At 34.6% G+C, this 16085-nt stretch overlaps 1 protein-coding gene across 17 annotated transcripts in view; it reads right to left on the reverse strand.

Moving 5' to 3' along the window:
• Positions 1 to 16085, reverse strand: part of hts (adducin 1-like protein hts) — a 458542-nt gene that overhangs the window by 68790 nt on the left and 373667 nt on the right. For all 17 annotated transcript variants that reach the window (XM_069823646.1, XM_069823652.1, XM_069823651.1 and 14 more), the window contains 5 exons: positions 9290 to 9479; positions 9046 to 9197; positions 5063 to 5293; positions 4505 to 4648; positions 3293 to 3391 (listed from right to left, as the gene is read on the reverse strand). In XM_069823646.1, the coding sequence (XP_069679747.1) occupies positions 3293 to 3391; positions 4505 to 4648; positions 5063 to 5293; positions 9046 to 9197; positions 9290 to 9479 (816 nt within the window). The remainder of the gene's footprint in view (positions 1 to 3292; positions 3392 to 4504; positions 4649 to 5062; positions 5294 to 9045; positions 9198 to 9289; positions 9480 to 16085) is intronic.

Raw genomic sequence — 16085 nt, forward strand, 5'->3', positions numbered from 1 at the left:
GATAGTTGCTAACCACTAGGATCGCTACTATCACCTCATTACAGACAATGTGAAATAGTACCTGCACAGTCTATTGTTCCTAGTACCCTCATAAACTCGAGCTTCATGACTGTATATATCAGACTGTCCGGTTTACAGCAGAACGCCGGAGAGAGCAGTCGTGTGTGCACAACTCACTTACACAGATTAAAGGCTATTGGCCTGAGGAAGAAGCGAAGAATACAGTAAGAGAAGATGGAACAGTGGTTACAGAAAGAGACATCAGGAAATGATAAAATAAGTGAATTAAGTAGAGAGGAAAGGAATAATAATGCAGGCTTGAATCAAGTAGAAGTAGAAATGAAGAACCAGGGTTTAGAAAACTTAAGACTAAAAGTAGAAAACATCTGTGAAAAGATAGAAGAGTTGAGGGCAGAGAATAACAAATTAAAGAAGAAGATGAGTGACTACGATCTCAAGATGAGGAAAAATAACTTAATCATTTTCGGAGTCGAAGAAAGGGGCCAGGAAAAACAGATGGATACCTTTGAGAAAGTGAGAGATTTATGTGAAATGATCTTTAATATCGAGTTGAGAGAAGAACATGTCGACCATACGTACAGGTTAGGGAACGGGACCAAAAGACCTATCTTCTTGAGCTTTATGAATACAGAAGTAAGGGAAGCTATTCTGAATAACCTAGGACGGCTCTGTGGTTCAGGAGTGAGAGTGGAAACAGATATGCCATTTGAAGTAAGAAATAGAAGAAAACAGCTACTACCTTATATGAAAGCAGCGAGGGTGAAGGGTCACTTTGCTAAGATGTACGAAGATAAACTGAAAGTCAACGGAAAATGGTATGATCTGGAGTTTTGCCTGAAGAATGAAGACCATCCAGAATTTGGACTTACGAGAAGAACGAAAGAGGACAGTGGACATATTTCAACTCTGCAGAGGGAAGCAACGAGAAGGCAACAGAGAGTCGACGTTAGCTACATAAACCAAGGGAAGGAGCAGGAAGGGTGGAAGAAAATCATCCCAACTTCAAGGACGGAACAAGTGATTGTCGCAGATCAACACATGGTAACAGAAGTGAATAGTAATGAGTTCAGGAACCCACATACTGAATTACGAGGAAATGTAAAGATGATGGCGCAGCAAGAAGAAGAAAACAATAACGTAATCATGCAACGTAAGCGGATTCCTAGTCTCCATACGATGGCGGTAAGGTTAACGCACTCGGTAAGGTTAACGCACTCCAGAAGGAATGCTGACAATAATGGAACAAACAACACGGGCGCTAGAAAAAAGGCGTGGTGTGATAAAAAGAGAAACCAAGAGTCAGGAAGTGATAGGGAAGAAAGTAGTGTAAAGAATAAGGGTGCAAGTGTAAGTGGAAATCTAATTGTGAAAGTGTGGGGGGGGAAATAAAAGAGGAATAGAAGAAGAAATAAATAGAAAGAAAGACAAAGTCAGAAATAAGGCAGAGACGAACAGTAAAGAAAGATCAGAATTTGCGACAGTTGAGGATTTAGCAGAGATATTTGATATGTGTAAAAAAAAAACTGGGGTTGTGATAAAAAAGTGCAAGTAAAGTGAAACTGGAAAAGACCGAGAAGTATAGGGGAGAGAGAAATGTATAAACAGATGTGTAAAATAAAATAAAAGTATTATAGGAAGTGTGAATAGTGACAATGGATTAGGTGTTAGGAGAATAGTGAGAAAGTGAAAGTGAGCGCAAATAGGAATGAGTAATAATAGTGAGAAAGGGTTCAGAGAAATGAACAAGTGACAGCATAAAAATAGTACTAACATTTGAATGTTGGAACAGTAATTGAATAAAAGGTCAAAGAACAAATAGGCAAAAAATTCAATATGATAATTTATAGAGAAAAATTGAAATTGACATTTTAGTGAATAGTAGTTAGAGGAAAGGGGGGTGTGAAAGGAGTATATAATATTGTATATATATTAGGATTAATGATCAAATAGAGAATAGCAAATGAAATGTAGGGAAATACTGAAGGGGAGATTGACCAAGTAACAAAAAAGGTACATAGCTTAATTGGGAGTATGTGTGTAGACGTGTACTGCAAATACTGTGTTATTGTAATAATATGTTAATGGTGGCACCGGATACAGAAATGTGAGGTACACCATTACATGTAAAGAAGTGCTGTGAAGAAATATATATCATATCATATCATATTAGACTGTGGTATAACTTTACAAATATACATATATGTGGGGGGGGGGGGGGGGGAAGGGGTAAGCGATTTTTCGTAAGGTTGGAATCAGTGTCAGGTTAGGTTTGGTTTTATAATTTTTTCGCGTACCTTACATATATGGTTTCTTATGGAGAGTTTCCGTAAGATCTAGGATTAGTGACAGGTTAGGTTTGGTTGTTAGGTTTTTGGTATGTCTTGCATATACGTTTTTGGCAGGTAGCGAGTTTTTGTAAGGTCTAGGTTCAGTGACAGGTTGGGTTTGGTTTGTTTAGGCTTTTGGTATGCCTTGATTTACATTTTTTATCAATCCCGACGTATTTTCATGTGTTAAAAACCATGGAAATATTTATTTTTGACGCAAACGACCATAGAAAAAGTTAGGACTTGTACCAGTCTTGCTCTCAGCACCTTCACGAAAAACGTAGAAATATACTACACTGCCCTCTAAAAAAGGCTTAATACTTTTAAATATATTCTTCACATATCTATTGTTTCCCATCTTAAACACGATTAAAAGACATGTAGAAACAAAATACAATCAATGAATTTTATAAATGTATGTTTTGAGTTCTTGAGTATCACTCTTCCGATGTGGTAAGTTTCCTATTCATGTACATTAAAACATCCTAAGGTAAAGTTCTCTTTTTTTCGAGGGCAGTGTAGTTCTCGAACACACAATCTAAGCATATAGCTGTGGATACAATACAATTCTTTTTCTACAGTTGTTTGCACCAGAAATAAACATTTTCATCATTTTAAACATATGAAAATACGTCGAAATTGACGAGTTTCGGAAAAATACTAAAAAACAAAAGTGTTTTCCAAAATATTTATCATTCGCACACTCACACTCACACTCACACGACTAATGTGTGGTCACCAAGATTTTTAAATTGATGAACCTAAAATCTATATCTTGTGGACACAAGCTTAGGCAGATTGAGAAAAGCTAAAATCTTGAACTGTTAAACTTATTTCATGTAATTAGTTCTCAGTTTCATAAAGCACATGAGAAGAAAGATTTACAGTACAGTTTAATATATTACATGCGAAGGAATACAGAATTCTTGTTTCTAGGAAATTACCTGTGTTTCACAAGCCAAAACGGTGTTGTACACGTTGAAAAATGCTTCTTCTACTGTTTCACCACAACATACTGCACCATGATTTGCAAGGAACATAACCTGAAAAAGAGGACACAAATGAGAAAGCAGTTACTGGCACAATGAAAAGAAACATACTATATGTAAACTGTAATTATTATTCATTTTTATGAATATCACTGCACTAATTATTGCCAATGCCTATGCACAATGTTATCCTTTCACAGATTAAGTTGTAAGCGAACAAAGTTAGGTCGAGGAAGACTAATGAATAGATTTCTTAGAAAATGGTTAAAATTAACTAAACTCACAACTTCATAAAGGTAAAAGTTCCATGTCATCTCGAATGTCATGAAGATACATAAATTGTATGACGTTTGAGTTTTTAAACTTCATGATCTCTGATAATGGAGTGAAGTTGGCACTATGTTTCAATATGACCCAACATATGAAATGGAGGGAAAAAAAGACTACCTCTGACTAACTAAAATACTTTTCATATGACAAGCACTTTGTCCTCGAGCCTTATAACCAAGGTCCCATCAGAAGGAGCGAAAAAAAAAAAAAAGCAGTAGGCATTCTCTATGCATGAAGCAGTAAAGTTCTACTAATATTAGTGTTCATTGGCTCTTGCATAATTCGCTTCCCATTTTAAATGTACAATAACTAGATAAGTAAATAAACATAATAATAATAATAATAATAATAATAATAATAATAATAATAATAATAATAATAATAATAATAATGTAAATAAATATAATAATAATAATAATGTAAATAAATATAATAATAATAATAATAATAATAATAATAATAATAATAAACCATGGATTGCTAGTCCATAAAAAGCCAAGATCTGATTGCTGGCCTCAGTAGAGGTGAACTATCATCCAAACAGCACAGAGATTAACATGTGATTAGCACAATGATTTCCCCCAAAAGTTACAGCAGGTTTTCGAAACCGTATTTTGCTACACTATGGACAGTATTTTCGAAAATTCATTATGATGCTGGGTGAACACTGGTCTCATACACTAGCCAACATATCACGAAAAAATTTCTTCCCCCACAAGACTCTAGGCATGATGCTTTAGCCATGTGGCTATGGCATGGGACAATTTACATTTCGGAACATACTGTATGCATTTATGGAAGAGATTTATATATTTGCTGTTAAAAACAGAAACTTACTTTGTTCATGGGTCCTAAGTTTCGAGCAATCTTCTCTCGTTCTTCAGGTTCAAACAATCCTCCTAAGTATGGATGCTGACTGACTTCTCCAATAACGATTGCTTCTTGGCACAAGGGCAAAAGCCCACATTTGAGTGATGATACCTAAATTAAATAAACGAACATAAGTAAACTGTAACTTCATGAAACTCACAAGTAAATATATTATTTCAAAGCAGCAAGTTAAGCATTTTGATTCTTTTTAAAATTTCCAAATCTTATGTTAAATCGTGGTTAAGAATTTGTATTAAAGTAATAATATGATTTGAAGTAATGATTTCTACGGAAGTGTGATACAAAAAAGAAAGGTAAAATATACTTTATGTAAGTAATAATGCATGTATGTCTCCACATCTAAATACTTTTTTATATTTTAATGGGAAATTACAGTGAGCTTAACTAATATTTCTGTTACATTTTCTTTTTTACAATAAATAGATATTGAGAGTTTTTTTATGTACATCTTACAACAACTTTCATTGTTATAACTACTGTATGTTTGCAGAAAGCACAACTTACAGCAAGCACTGAGGGTGTATGAATGTGAATAATACATTTGATGTCTGGGCGAGCAGCATGTATCGCTGAATGCAGCATGAAACCAGCCACATTGATACCGAAGTTGGTAGTACCCTGTTCTACCACTGAGCCTTGCATATCAATCTTCACAAGACTGGATGCTGTAATTTCATGATACAGCATCCCAAATGGGTTTACGAGGAAGTGTTCTTGGTCTTGATTTAATCTCGCCTGAAACAAGAATATAACATAGTCTGAGTGGAATAATCTCGTTATGCTTGGTCACACCACATCAAATTTTAGCAGGTTTAACTGAAATTTGTGAACAATGATATTTGGGACAATTTTCTGTGTTGTACTTCAGTTACCCTCGCAACATTACATTACAGCTCCATAAACCACGATCATCCTAATACAATACAGAACCAACATAGTTTTAAAGTCTGATTAGTGTAATATGTAGCTAATCGGCAATGTATGCAATGGAGGGGGAAAGGAACTGGCCACCCTACCTCATTATCTCCTGGCCTAGTTGCCTCATAAGTGGTGCCTTGTTGGTATTACTCGTGAGGTTCAGACCTGTGTTCGGACAGTTGACTAAACAACATAGCTTTAAAGTGCTGTGCATCAAGAAAGAATAAACTTCTGTGTTACCAATCTTCTACAGAATCATACAAAACAACAGTAAACTACAATTCAAAGAATCCCTATAGCTGAGTAACGTTTAAGAGATCGGTAGTAGTGCGATTTCAAATAATCATAGGTCAATTTACCACTTATCCCTCTGTGTCTCCGTCAGCAAATAAGTGTAACTAAATGTCTTATAGGTACTGAAACCTCTGTCAGAGGATACTTATGTTCCAGCATCAGAACGATGGGTTAAATACATACATACCACTTGATCAGAATCATCTGAGTATAATCATCGTGATATAAAACTTGAATGAATATTGCAACCAATACAAGAAAATACATTAAAGCATTTGCTATTCAAGCCACTAGTAACATTTTCAACGTAATACATATACAATCCTATTCAAACTTCATTTATTTTTCCAATAATAATATGCTGTGAGTTGCAATGGCCTATTGCTGCTAAGGTGTAATAATATGTTGCAGACTGCATCGAAGTGCTCCTGCTAAGGAACAAGATGCACATACAATATTACAGAAATGATAACAGACATTTTTCCCGAATGGGTGTGCCCATTTAAACCTTCCATATTATATAAATATTTACAGTAACAATTCAGAAAGAAGTTTAGTAGATTAATATAATTTATGTAGTACATTATACAAATACAATGGTGAAGAATGCCCGAAATTACCAATACTCGAATGATCCATAATGAATCAATTAATCAAACCAATTAGTATCTAAATTAGTAACTAAATTCAGCATGTTCTGCTATTAGATCTATGCAAGAGATAGTACATATCAATAACTTAAAAACAATATACTTTGCATACTTCCACTTGGTAATAAGTTTTGGAATAATATTTAAGGGAAATTCCACAGATAGTAACAGTATATTGCTACTACAAAAAAAAAGAGTAATTAGAATAACAATGGGTGCCAAATCTATGAATCGTGTAGAACCATTTCCAAAAAACTACAAATAATGCCCACGGCTTATCAGTATATTTTTTCATTAATAATTTTCCTCATATATAATCGTGAAAACTTTGTAACTAATTCCACAGTTCATAGCATCAACAAATTACTTTCATACTCCATCGACAAGTCTATCGTGCTATAAAAAAGGAGTGCATTAAATGGCAGTCAAAATTTTTAATAGCCTTCCTATGAATATAAAAAATGAAACTCAAAACTTAAGATTATTTAAGGCTTCATGAATATTTCTGTGTTGTATTAAGTACTGATACTAAAACTTTTTGTTATACTAGTAGACTATATAGTAAAATTCTTCTGTATATATTTCAACTATAGCCTCCCTATCAATATAAAAAACGAAACTCAAAACATAAGATTATTTTGGGCCAAATTAAAGAAGTACCTAATTTCTCAAGCCTTCTATTCTGTAGGTGAATTCATGACATTCAATAACACTTCATGAAATTTATACTAAAACTGTGTGTTGTACTAGTAGACTATATTGTAAATCTCGTCTGTATATATTTCATCTAGACTGTGACTATAAATTAAGACTTTATAATAGTATTAAGTTTTTTGACTTGTTCCATATTCTAGCTGTAAAGTAATGTATGAATACCATGAAATGTTAATAAATACAATACAATACAATACAACTAGACTGTGACTGTAATTAAGACTTTCAGTACTATTAAGATTTTTTTATCATTTGACATGTTCCATATTCTAGCAGTGAGGCGAGGTACGAATACCATGGAATGTAAATAAATACAATACAATACAATACAATACAATACAATACAATACAATACAAAATTAGTCGCTAATCCTCCTAATTCACATTTCATACAATTATGGCATTTCTGAATCATACTTTCCAACTCGTTCCAAAGTTCGTTTTAATAAGAGATATACTATTAAAATTTTCTATTAATGGGTTAAGAAGTTGTTTATGTATTGGAAAATAATTCGGTGAATTGGTTACCTTCAAAACCACCAAAATACGTTATATATTATAATACTTTGTATGTTGTTTTGTTAGTAATAGTATGTTAGAATATAGTGGATACTGTAACAATCATGAAATTGTATGATAATAAACTTAAGGCAAACCTGATGAACAGGACTGTGCAGTCTTAAAAAAATTTTTGTTGCACAGATACTTTGTAAGTTCCAGGAAGGAGATAGTGCACATAATCAAAGAACGAGCGACAGGATTCACAAGAGAAGGATTACTTACAAATAGCTTTTAAGGAGCCCACAGGTTCATTGCCGTCCTCACATAAGCCCGCCATCGGTCCCTATCCTGTGCAAGATTAACCCACTCTCTATCATCATATCCTACCTCCCTCAAATCAATTTTAATATTATCCTCCCATCTACGACTCAGCCTACCCAAAGGTCTTTTTCCCTCCGGTTTCCCAACTATATGCATTTCTGGATTCGCCAATATGTGCTACATGCCCTGCCCATCTCAAATGTCTAGATTTAATGTTCCTAATTATGTCAGGTGAAGAAAACAATGCATGCAGTTCTGCGTTGTGTAACTTTCTCCATTCTCCTGTAACTTCATCCCTTTTAGTCCCAAATATTTTCCTAAGAACCTTATTATCAAACACTCTTAATCTCTGTTCCTCTCTCAAAGTGAGAGTCCAAGTTTCACAACCATGCAGAACAACCGGTAATATAACTAGTAGAGTTAATAAAATTAGTTTTGTTTCGTTGTATATCTGACCATACACACTGCCTCCTTTCTGGGTACTTACAAAGTATCTGTGCGACAAAACGTTTTTCTAAGACTGTATATGAGCTGCCATTATTTTAGGAGTTGAAAATGGCTAAATACAGAAGTAGACTAATTAAATAAGATCTACGACATATATCATTCACACTACTGTCTGTGGGCACCTGACGAAGATGCAAACATGCAGGCCCCTGATCTATGGTATGTAGAAGAGCTCCAGTCCTGAACAAATGGGCTCTAGATAAAATTCACCGACCATTTTTTGCTTATGTAAAAATTAAATACACCACTAATCAGCCTTACTTAACAATCAACCACTGGGTCTCAATTAATCAACGATAGATAAGAACCAATCGAAGATCTAACAACCTAACTTAATCCATTCCCATGATACTATTTCATATGTACGGGCCTACCAGCAATAACTGAATAAATATATAAAATATCTCGTAACGAGCACGCATGTGTATTGTGTATTAGATAATGTCTTTTCATAAGAAAAGTGTGATAATCGATTAAAATTAAAGGGAGCCTTGTATAAGAAATATTAATCAATATACTTTAGAGTTCAAATTAAATATAAATTAATACACTTTCGAGTTAAAATAATAAGTGCAAACTTACCGAGATTTGGTTATAAATGCCCTGTGTCCATCCATACAGATCCATCAGCCTGTAAACTGCTGCCAACTTGCAACGCAGAATTTTCTCTCCCTTGGCATATCCCATGCTTTCCACACCTCTAATGTCGTTGATGGGAACAACACAATTTGAACCTATAACATAACACACAATTAAGTCAAAATAATCATGTTCATAAAATGAAACATGCGACTTAAGAAAAACTTAAGTTATTCATTGTGCTTACTTTTGAACATATGGCCAGAGTGAAGACGACCGCCCTGCACACCCATCATGTCCGAGATCTGCTGCAACAGGCCTGCTGGACCACCACCATCTTTCATCTGCACCTCAATGATCCTCTCCAGCTCCTCACGAAACAATCTACTATTCATAATCATTTCTACTCGCTTCCGACGCTCCATTTCTCTCATGTCCTGTGACAAAATCACGATATTTAGAATAATGTTAAGCATCATATGTATAAAAAAAATATAAATAAAATGAATACAAGTTCACTGTACTGTAATACTACTGGTGAATTTCACGTGTGACTTACACAACATTGGAAACACTTAATACACTTTGTTAGCAAAAAAATATGCCAGAAAATGTTCAATGGTTCAAAATCTTGTACAAATCCAATTATTATACATCAGAGTTGTACATATTGTATGTTGAAAAATTTACATCACACATGAGGTAACATAATTATAATATTTTGTCAGAGTGTCATTTACACGACAACAAAAGGCATGGAGAATGCACTCCCTACTATAATTTCACAATTACTGCTCTTTTATTTGCATGAAAATTATGAGAGGTGGGTAGGTTTTTCACTGATGATGAACTGAATTGCAATGGCAAGGAAATTAAATTTTGAACATTATTTTACCGCTTATTCCTCAAAATATGCTGTGACTTACATGACAGGTATATTGTCACTTACGACTTGTCAAGGTACTTTCAAACATAAGACTTATAAAAATAATATTCTCAACCTTCTGTATGTTTGTGTCCATATACAAAGAATAAATGAAATGAAGAGAATACAATTACATCTCTGTGCAACATAACACGCTACTATAAAGTATAACTCCACACTACAATAGTTCAAACTAATGATTTTTCTTATCAAACAAAGTGAAGTTCCATACAATATAACAAAACTTAATTACTTTTCTTGCAAAATTTACGTATCACTTAGCCTAAAATTATATTCTTGAAATCAAAATTGAAAGAATATCTAAGCCTGTTATCAAAACTTGGCTGTGGTACTACTGCTTAATTTCTTTCTCTTCGACTACAGACTCATTATCCTTCACTGGCCAATGAAATTTAGAGGTTTCTGCATCATATCTTAAGAATTTAACTTGAATTTATTTTTCTTTTTCAAATTTATTCACCACATTTCCTGCAAAGTGTTTCACAGTTTTCTTTTCAGGGAATGGTACCAAAATCCAGTCTCCTATGTTCACTTGTTTCTTAGAATCTTCCTGTGTCACTGAAATGTTAATACTATCAGTGTTGCGCTTACTGGTACATTCAACTGTTGGACAGAAAACACCTTCCTTAAAATCAAATAATCTTTTCGGCACTCCATGTGAAATAACAGAACATTCAATTCTGTATCGAGATTCAGAGTGAAAGTAATGATAATTTCTAGTATCAGGCATATTGCAGATTTCTTTTCCATTGGTATTCCACTTCCTTAGTTTTTCTGATTTGTTTGAATTGATATCACTTGCACTGCAGTATAAAATATTTATCTTTGTGCATAATTGCTGTGCACATTCAGCAAATTGCTCAGCAGTTTCAGGATCAATTGTTCTGGCACAAATAGCTTCACGTACTAGTCATTTTACCATACCACCTAACCCATCTATTGGTCTCTTTTCATGAGCAGTAGCTGAAAAGTTCCAAGTAACCTCTTCTGTCAGTTTGCCTATTCTATTTTCTTGCTATTTGCATAAATGCAAAATAAAGAAAATATCTGAAACTTAGCAAAAATATTTAAATCATATCAACTACCTTTAAATAAAAAAAAGTGTAGCTTAAATTGAAATACACATGTGTCAAGGCATAAAAGCAGGTTATATAAATACACGCATTTAACAGAATAAATGCAGCATAAATATAGTAGCTGTAAGGAAACTGGCCAATTTCAGTGCATTTGGAATAACTATGTTGCTATATTCACAACTTATTCAGATAAAAGGAAGACTATTATAAAAATACCTCATCCGAAGTCCCTTATACCAAAATTTACGCAATTTGTTTACCGAAATTAGTGTTAAATACGTGATGCACCTAACTCTAGAACAAATTACAACCTGTTCATAATATGTATATAAGATATGTACACAATATCCAACGATACGACCATATTTCACAATTTTTCTAATTATATTTCGGTTCCAACTCAACAACCGCAAGATTTTACAGGATTTTACACTGTGTGTTCTCTTCTATTTCAAATTTCGTGCACCTCAACCCCAAGTTATCTGGCGTCATGTCTTGTGTATTTATGTCCAACCATAACCTACATACTCAATCTCAAATCACCAGCAGATTGAGTATACCTCATCATAACATTTCCCGATACTCATCGACTACTTTCAAAAGCTGATTGTCAAATAAACTGCTTTATGTGTTCTTATACCGTACTGGTTGAAGGAAAGATAATGTCGTTAACTCTGCAGTATAAAAAATGAAAAAAAAAATAAATAAATAAATAAATTTCAAGACGAACCTCTCTTTCCAAATCTAATTCTATTCAATCAGTGTGTTTTTCATGCAGCACAGCTTATGTAATGAATGAGTCACTTCAGAATGAGGAAGAGAGTCTGTTCTGTTTACCAGTTATTATGAAGGCTAATATTATTTTTCAAGACATCACTAGCCACAAATTGACCTTGGTATCAGTAGTTTTCTCAAATATTTTTATTTCCACTGGTAATCTTATAGTTTACCTATACTTATTACTGTATTATCCTGTTTTATCTTCGAAACTCGTAACCGACTGCTTTCATATTCTCCTATTTTATTGATGACTAATCATACGTCTTCCAATCTCTTAAAATTCTTCACCTCTCTTATCACTCAAAATTGTGTGCGTGTGTATGGACACATATGTATAGATCAATTTTCCAATAAAATTTAACTGCAAGCAGTCCTTCTTCTTTTTTCTAGGGAGTAGAAGGTGGGATTCAAATTTCACTGCACTACGAAATTAGAAAGACTAGTGTATTGAATCGCCCACTTTTATTCTGAAATTAGGAAATTTTAAGTGTTTGTTAGTATTTGTTCAGATAGGCCTATGTGAATTTTGTGATATCACTATCTTAATACATCCACAGGTAAGTAACATTTCAGAACTATTTCAAACATTTTCTGTTTACTGTGATCTTGCTTCATATTGGATCCACCTTAAAGAATGAATGCTATCGTTCTGGATTTTTTCCGATAATATCTTCATTACAAAATCTTTTGAAACTGCCAAGGCAGTGAAGTAAATAATAGCTTGTTAAGGATAACATAATTTAAAATCCAAAAACTACGTTCGTAAGATGGAGGAAAATAGGAAGGAACTGATACGGGATACTCTATTGTTCAGTCAAATAGAACATGAGGTAAAGAAGGACTTCTCAAACTCAATCATTTCCAATTTAATCAGTTTAAATAACTTACAGAACGCACCTGTCATTTTCAGGATTAATGGCTAATAAGTGACTTCACAAATATAGGCTATAATAAATTATAGACTTTCTCCGATAAAAAAATTCAACCTTTAACCTACATACATCATTCACCCAGTTAAAGTCAAGCTGATCGACTTGAGAACTATAAACAGTTCAGTGCCACTACTCGACTGTAGTTTGTACAGATGCACAAAGGAAGGACGAGAAGAGAAGGAGAAGGGACTCTGTACATAATAGACCATCTGCTACGTCCTAAAAAAAAAAACAATATACTTTTAAGATATTTTATAGCACATTTTTAACGTCTTAAGTTACATTCATTCGATCTTAAATTGTGATCAATGGTTATATTTCATTTGACTTAAGAGAAAAGGGAATTGGCTGGGTCACTGACTGAGAAGAAACTGCCTACTGAAGGATGCACTGGAAGGAATGGTGAAGAGAGAAAAGTTCGGGCAGAAGATTCCAGATGATAGACATCAAAATATATTAATCATATGCGGAGACTAAGAGGAAGGCAGAAAATAGAAAAGATTGAAGGATGCTGGGTTTGCAGTGAAAGACCGGCCCTTGGGAAGGAAACCATGAATGAATGAACGATATACTCTTCTGCTAGGGCTCAAGTGGTAACATACCCAACTACCATCAGCAGACATGGGTTCCATTTCTGGCAAGGAAGTTATTTATCCCTCTTCTATGGGGACTGCATATAGGTCTACGTGTCCCTTGCTTTTGTCTGTCCTGTGCTATCTTAGGTGTGACTCTGCACCATGCTGACGACTGACTCTTGCCACTTGTGAATGTCTAGTATTGGTCCAAAATCCTCACAAGAATGAGGATGGAGTGGGCCAACACTATAAAAAAAATTAAATTATGGTTTATTTAACGACACTCGCAACTGCCAAGGTTATATCAGCGTCGCCAGTGTGCCGGAATTTTGTCCCGCAGGAGTTATTTTACATGTCAGTAAATCTGACATGAGTCTGTCGTATTTAAGCACATTTAAATGCCATCGACCTGAGCCGGAATCGAATCCGCAACCTCGAGCACTATAACGACTACGCTACCCAGGCCATCCCAAAACTATCAATTCTTGTATAATAAACAAATGGAGAAAACAGAGATAAACAGTAAAACAGAAAATGAAACACTTCGCAATAACAACCAAGAGAACGATGGGAAAGGGAAACGAAATTGTATTTTAATGGAAGCTACACCAAGTTACAGGTTTTGATGAGTAGATTCCAACACACCTACGTTAGACATAATATAGGCTATGGCCATCAAATTTCTAAACAATCATTTTTTGAAAGGGGTGCCATCATTTTGGTTTCTTAAATATGCATCAGTTTCAATTTCTTTACCGGCAGGCCACATTTTACACATATGTATCTCTCCTTAATAATTCAGTTCATTTATCAAGCTGTCAACAAAACTACCGTTTACAGTTTATTTTATTTAATATTGTTCAAAAAGCGTAAGCAATATAAATGAAATCATTTACAGTAGTATTCATTCAAGTAAAATTTCAGACTTCAGTTTTCTAGATAGCACACAACGTGCTACCAAGTGTGATACCTGGCTGCATTTACAAAGTTTAAGATTTGAGTACATAAGTAAATAAATTTGCATAATTTCGCATTAAATACTCATACCTATTTATATGGGCCTAATCTGCCACCGTTGTGGCTATATGAGTAGCATGTGCGCTTCCAATTAAGAGATCCAAGGTTCGATTCCCGACGTGGATAATGGAAAAATTTATCTTGCGTCCAAGGGACTGTTTGTTCGTTGTTTTGTGATTTTCCTGTGATGTCTCAGTGTCATGCCGATCCCACGACCAGGGAGGCCTACATATGTGGGATGTCTAGTGTACGACCAAATGAATCTGTCTCCCCTATCCGCAGTGGTAAATCAGAGGAAAGGAGTTGGTAAGCAGAAAAAGAAAGAAAGCTATTTTATTTACCAATCTCGGTACCGTAATTAAGAGGTAAGCCTAAATGTTAAAAGTTATTAGTGGTTTATTAGGAGATTCTAAGAATATTCCTTTGTTTTCAAATAAACAGTAATACTGTGAGTCCGCTGCTATGGTTCAATGAATAACGCGTGCACTTCTCTACTAAGCGGTCCGCAATTCAATCCGGGGTGGACGGAGATTTATCGCCATGCTATTGGTGTCTGTCCTTTGTCTTGTACTTGACCTGTGACGTCTCTACGGTGGTCTTGCATAGTGCTGACCACATGATTAGGGAGGCTCGTCATGTGAGTCTAGTATTGGTTCAAAAAAGACGAGAACATTTAGATGATCATCGATCATCCTGTCAACATACTCAAATCAATTCGGTAATTTTCACTCTTTATATCTTCTATTTTGTATTCAAATTCCAGTTTTTTTATATCTGTGTTCTTCGATAGTCTGATGACCGTGCAAATCCTATAAACGTTAACAAGTGCATTCGAACAGTTTGTTTCCAGTTGTTGATACTTTAGGTATTTAAAATCCAAATCTCGGTCAATATTAGTTTTTGAATTTATATTTCATGTGCATCATACTTATGGCTTTCAACAAAGCCGGAGGTTCATTGCCGCCCTCACATAAGCCTGCCATCGGTCCCTATCCTGAGCAAGATTAATCCAGTCTTTACAATTATAGCCCACCTCCCTCAAATCCATTTTAATATTATCCTCCCATACACGACTCGGCCTCCCCAAAGGTCTTTCCCCCCACCCCCAGCCTCCCAACTAACACTCAATATGCATTTCTATCATTCTGAGATAAATTAATGCGTAATGAATGTGAACAAAAGCAGTAAAATAGGAGAGAAATCTATTTTTTCTAGAAGAGCTACACCAAATAAGGCACAATTTGCTTTTGTCTCACTACCTTCTGTGAGATATTATGTACCCTAGTAATAAACATGTTGTTTTAGTTTGCAGCCACAAATACTTTTAACATAAAAGTTGTTTGATAGTTACCTCTATTTTATATTATAATTCACTTTTGTACTCACTTCCTTTCCTCTACATGTTACAAAATATGTAACACTTGAGAGGTCCAGGACGCAATACTAGGAAAACTGACCATTTCTTTAGTAATTCGTCCTGGACCTCTCGCATGTTAAGCTCGTAATTAGTGTGTGTATGTGTGTGGGGGGGGGTGCCGCAGTGCATTACAATAATATATAAATATCAAACGATTTGTGGCTGCAAATTAAAACCATATATGTTTATCCATATATTACATCTCACAGAAGCCAATGAAGCTAAAGAAAATTGTGCCTTCTCTGGTGCAGCTTTTCTGGAAAAATACCGAAATCACTGTACATAGAGGCAGACCTCATC

Source organism: Periplaneta americana, chromosome 4 (assembly GCF_040183065.1).
Source record: "Periplaneta americana isolate PAMFEO1 chromosome 4, P.americana_PAMFEO1_priV1, whole genome shotgun sequence".
In the NCBI taxonomy this organism is placed as follows: domain Eukaryota; kingdom Metazoa; phylum Arthropoda; class Insecta; order Blattodea; family Blattidae; genus Periplaneta; species Periplaneta americana.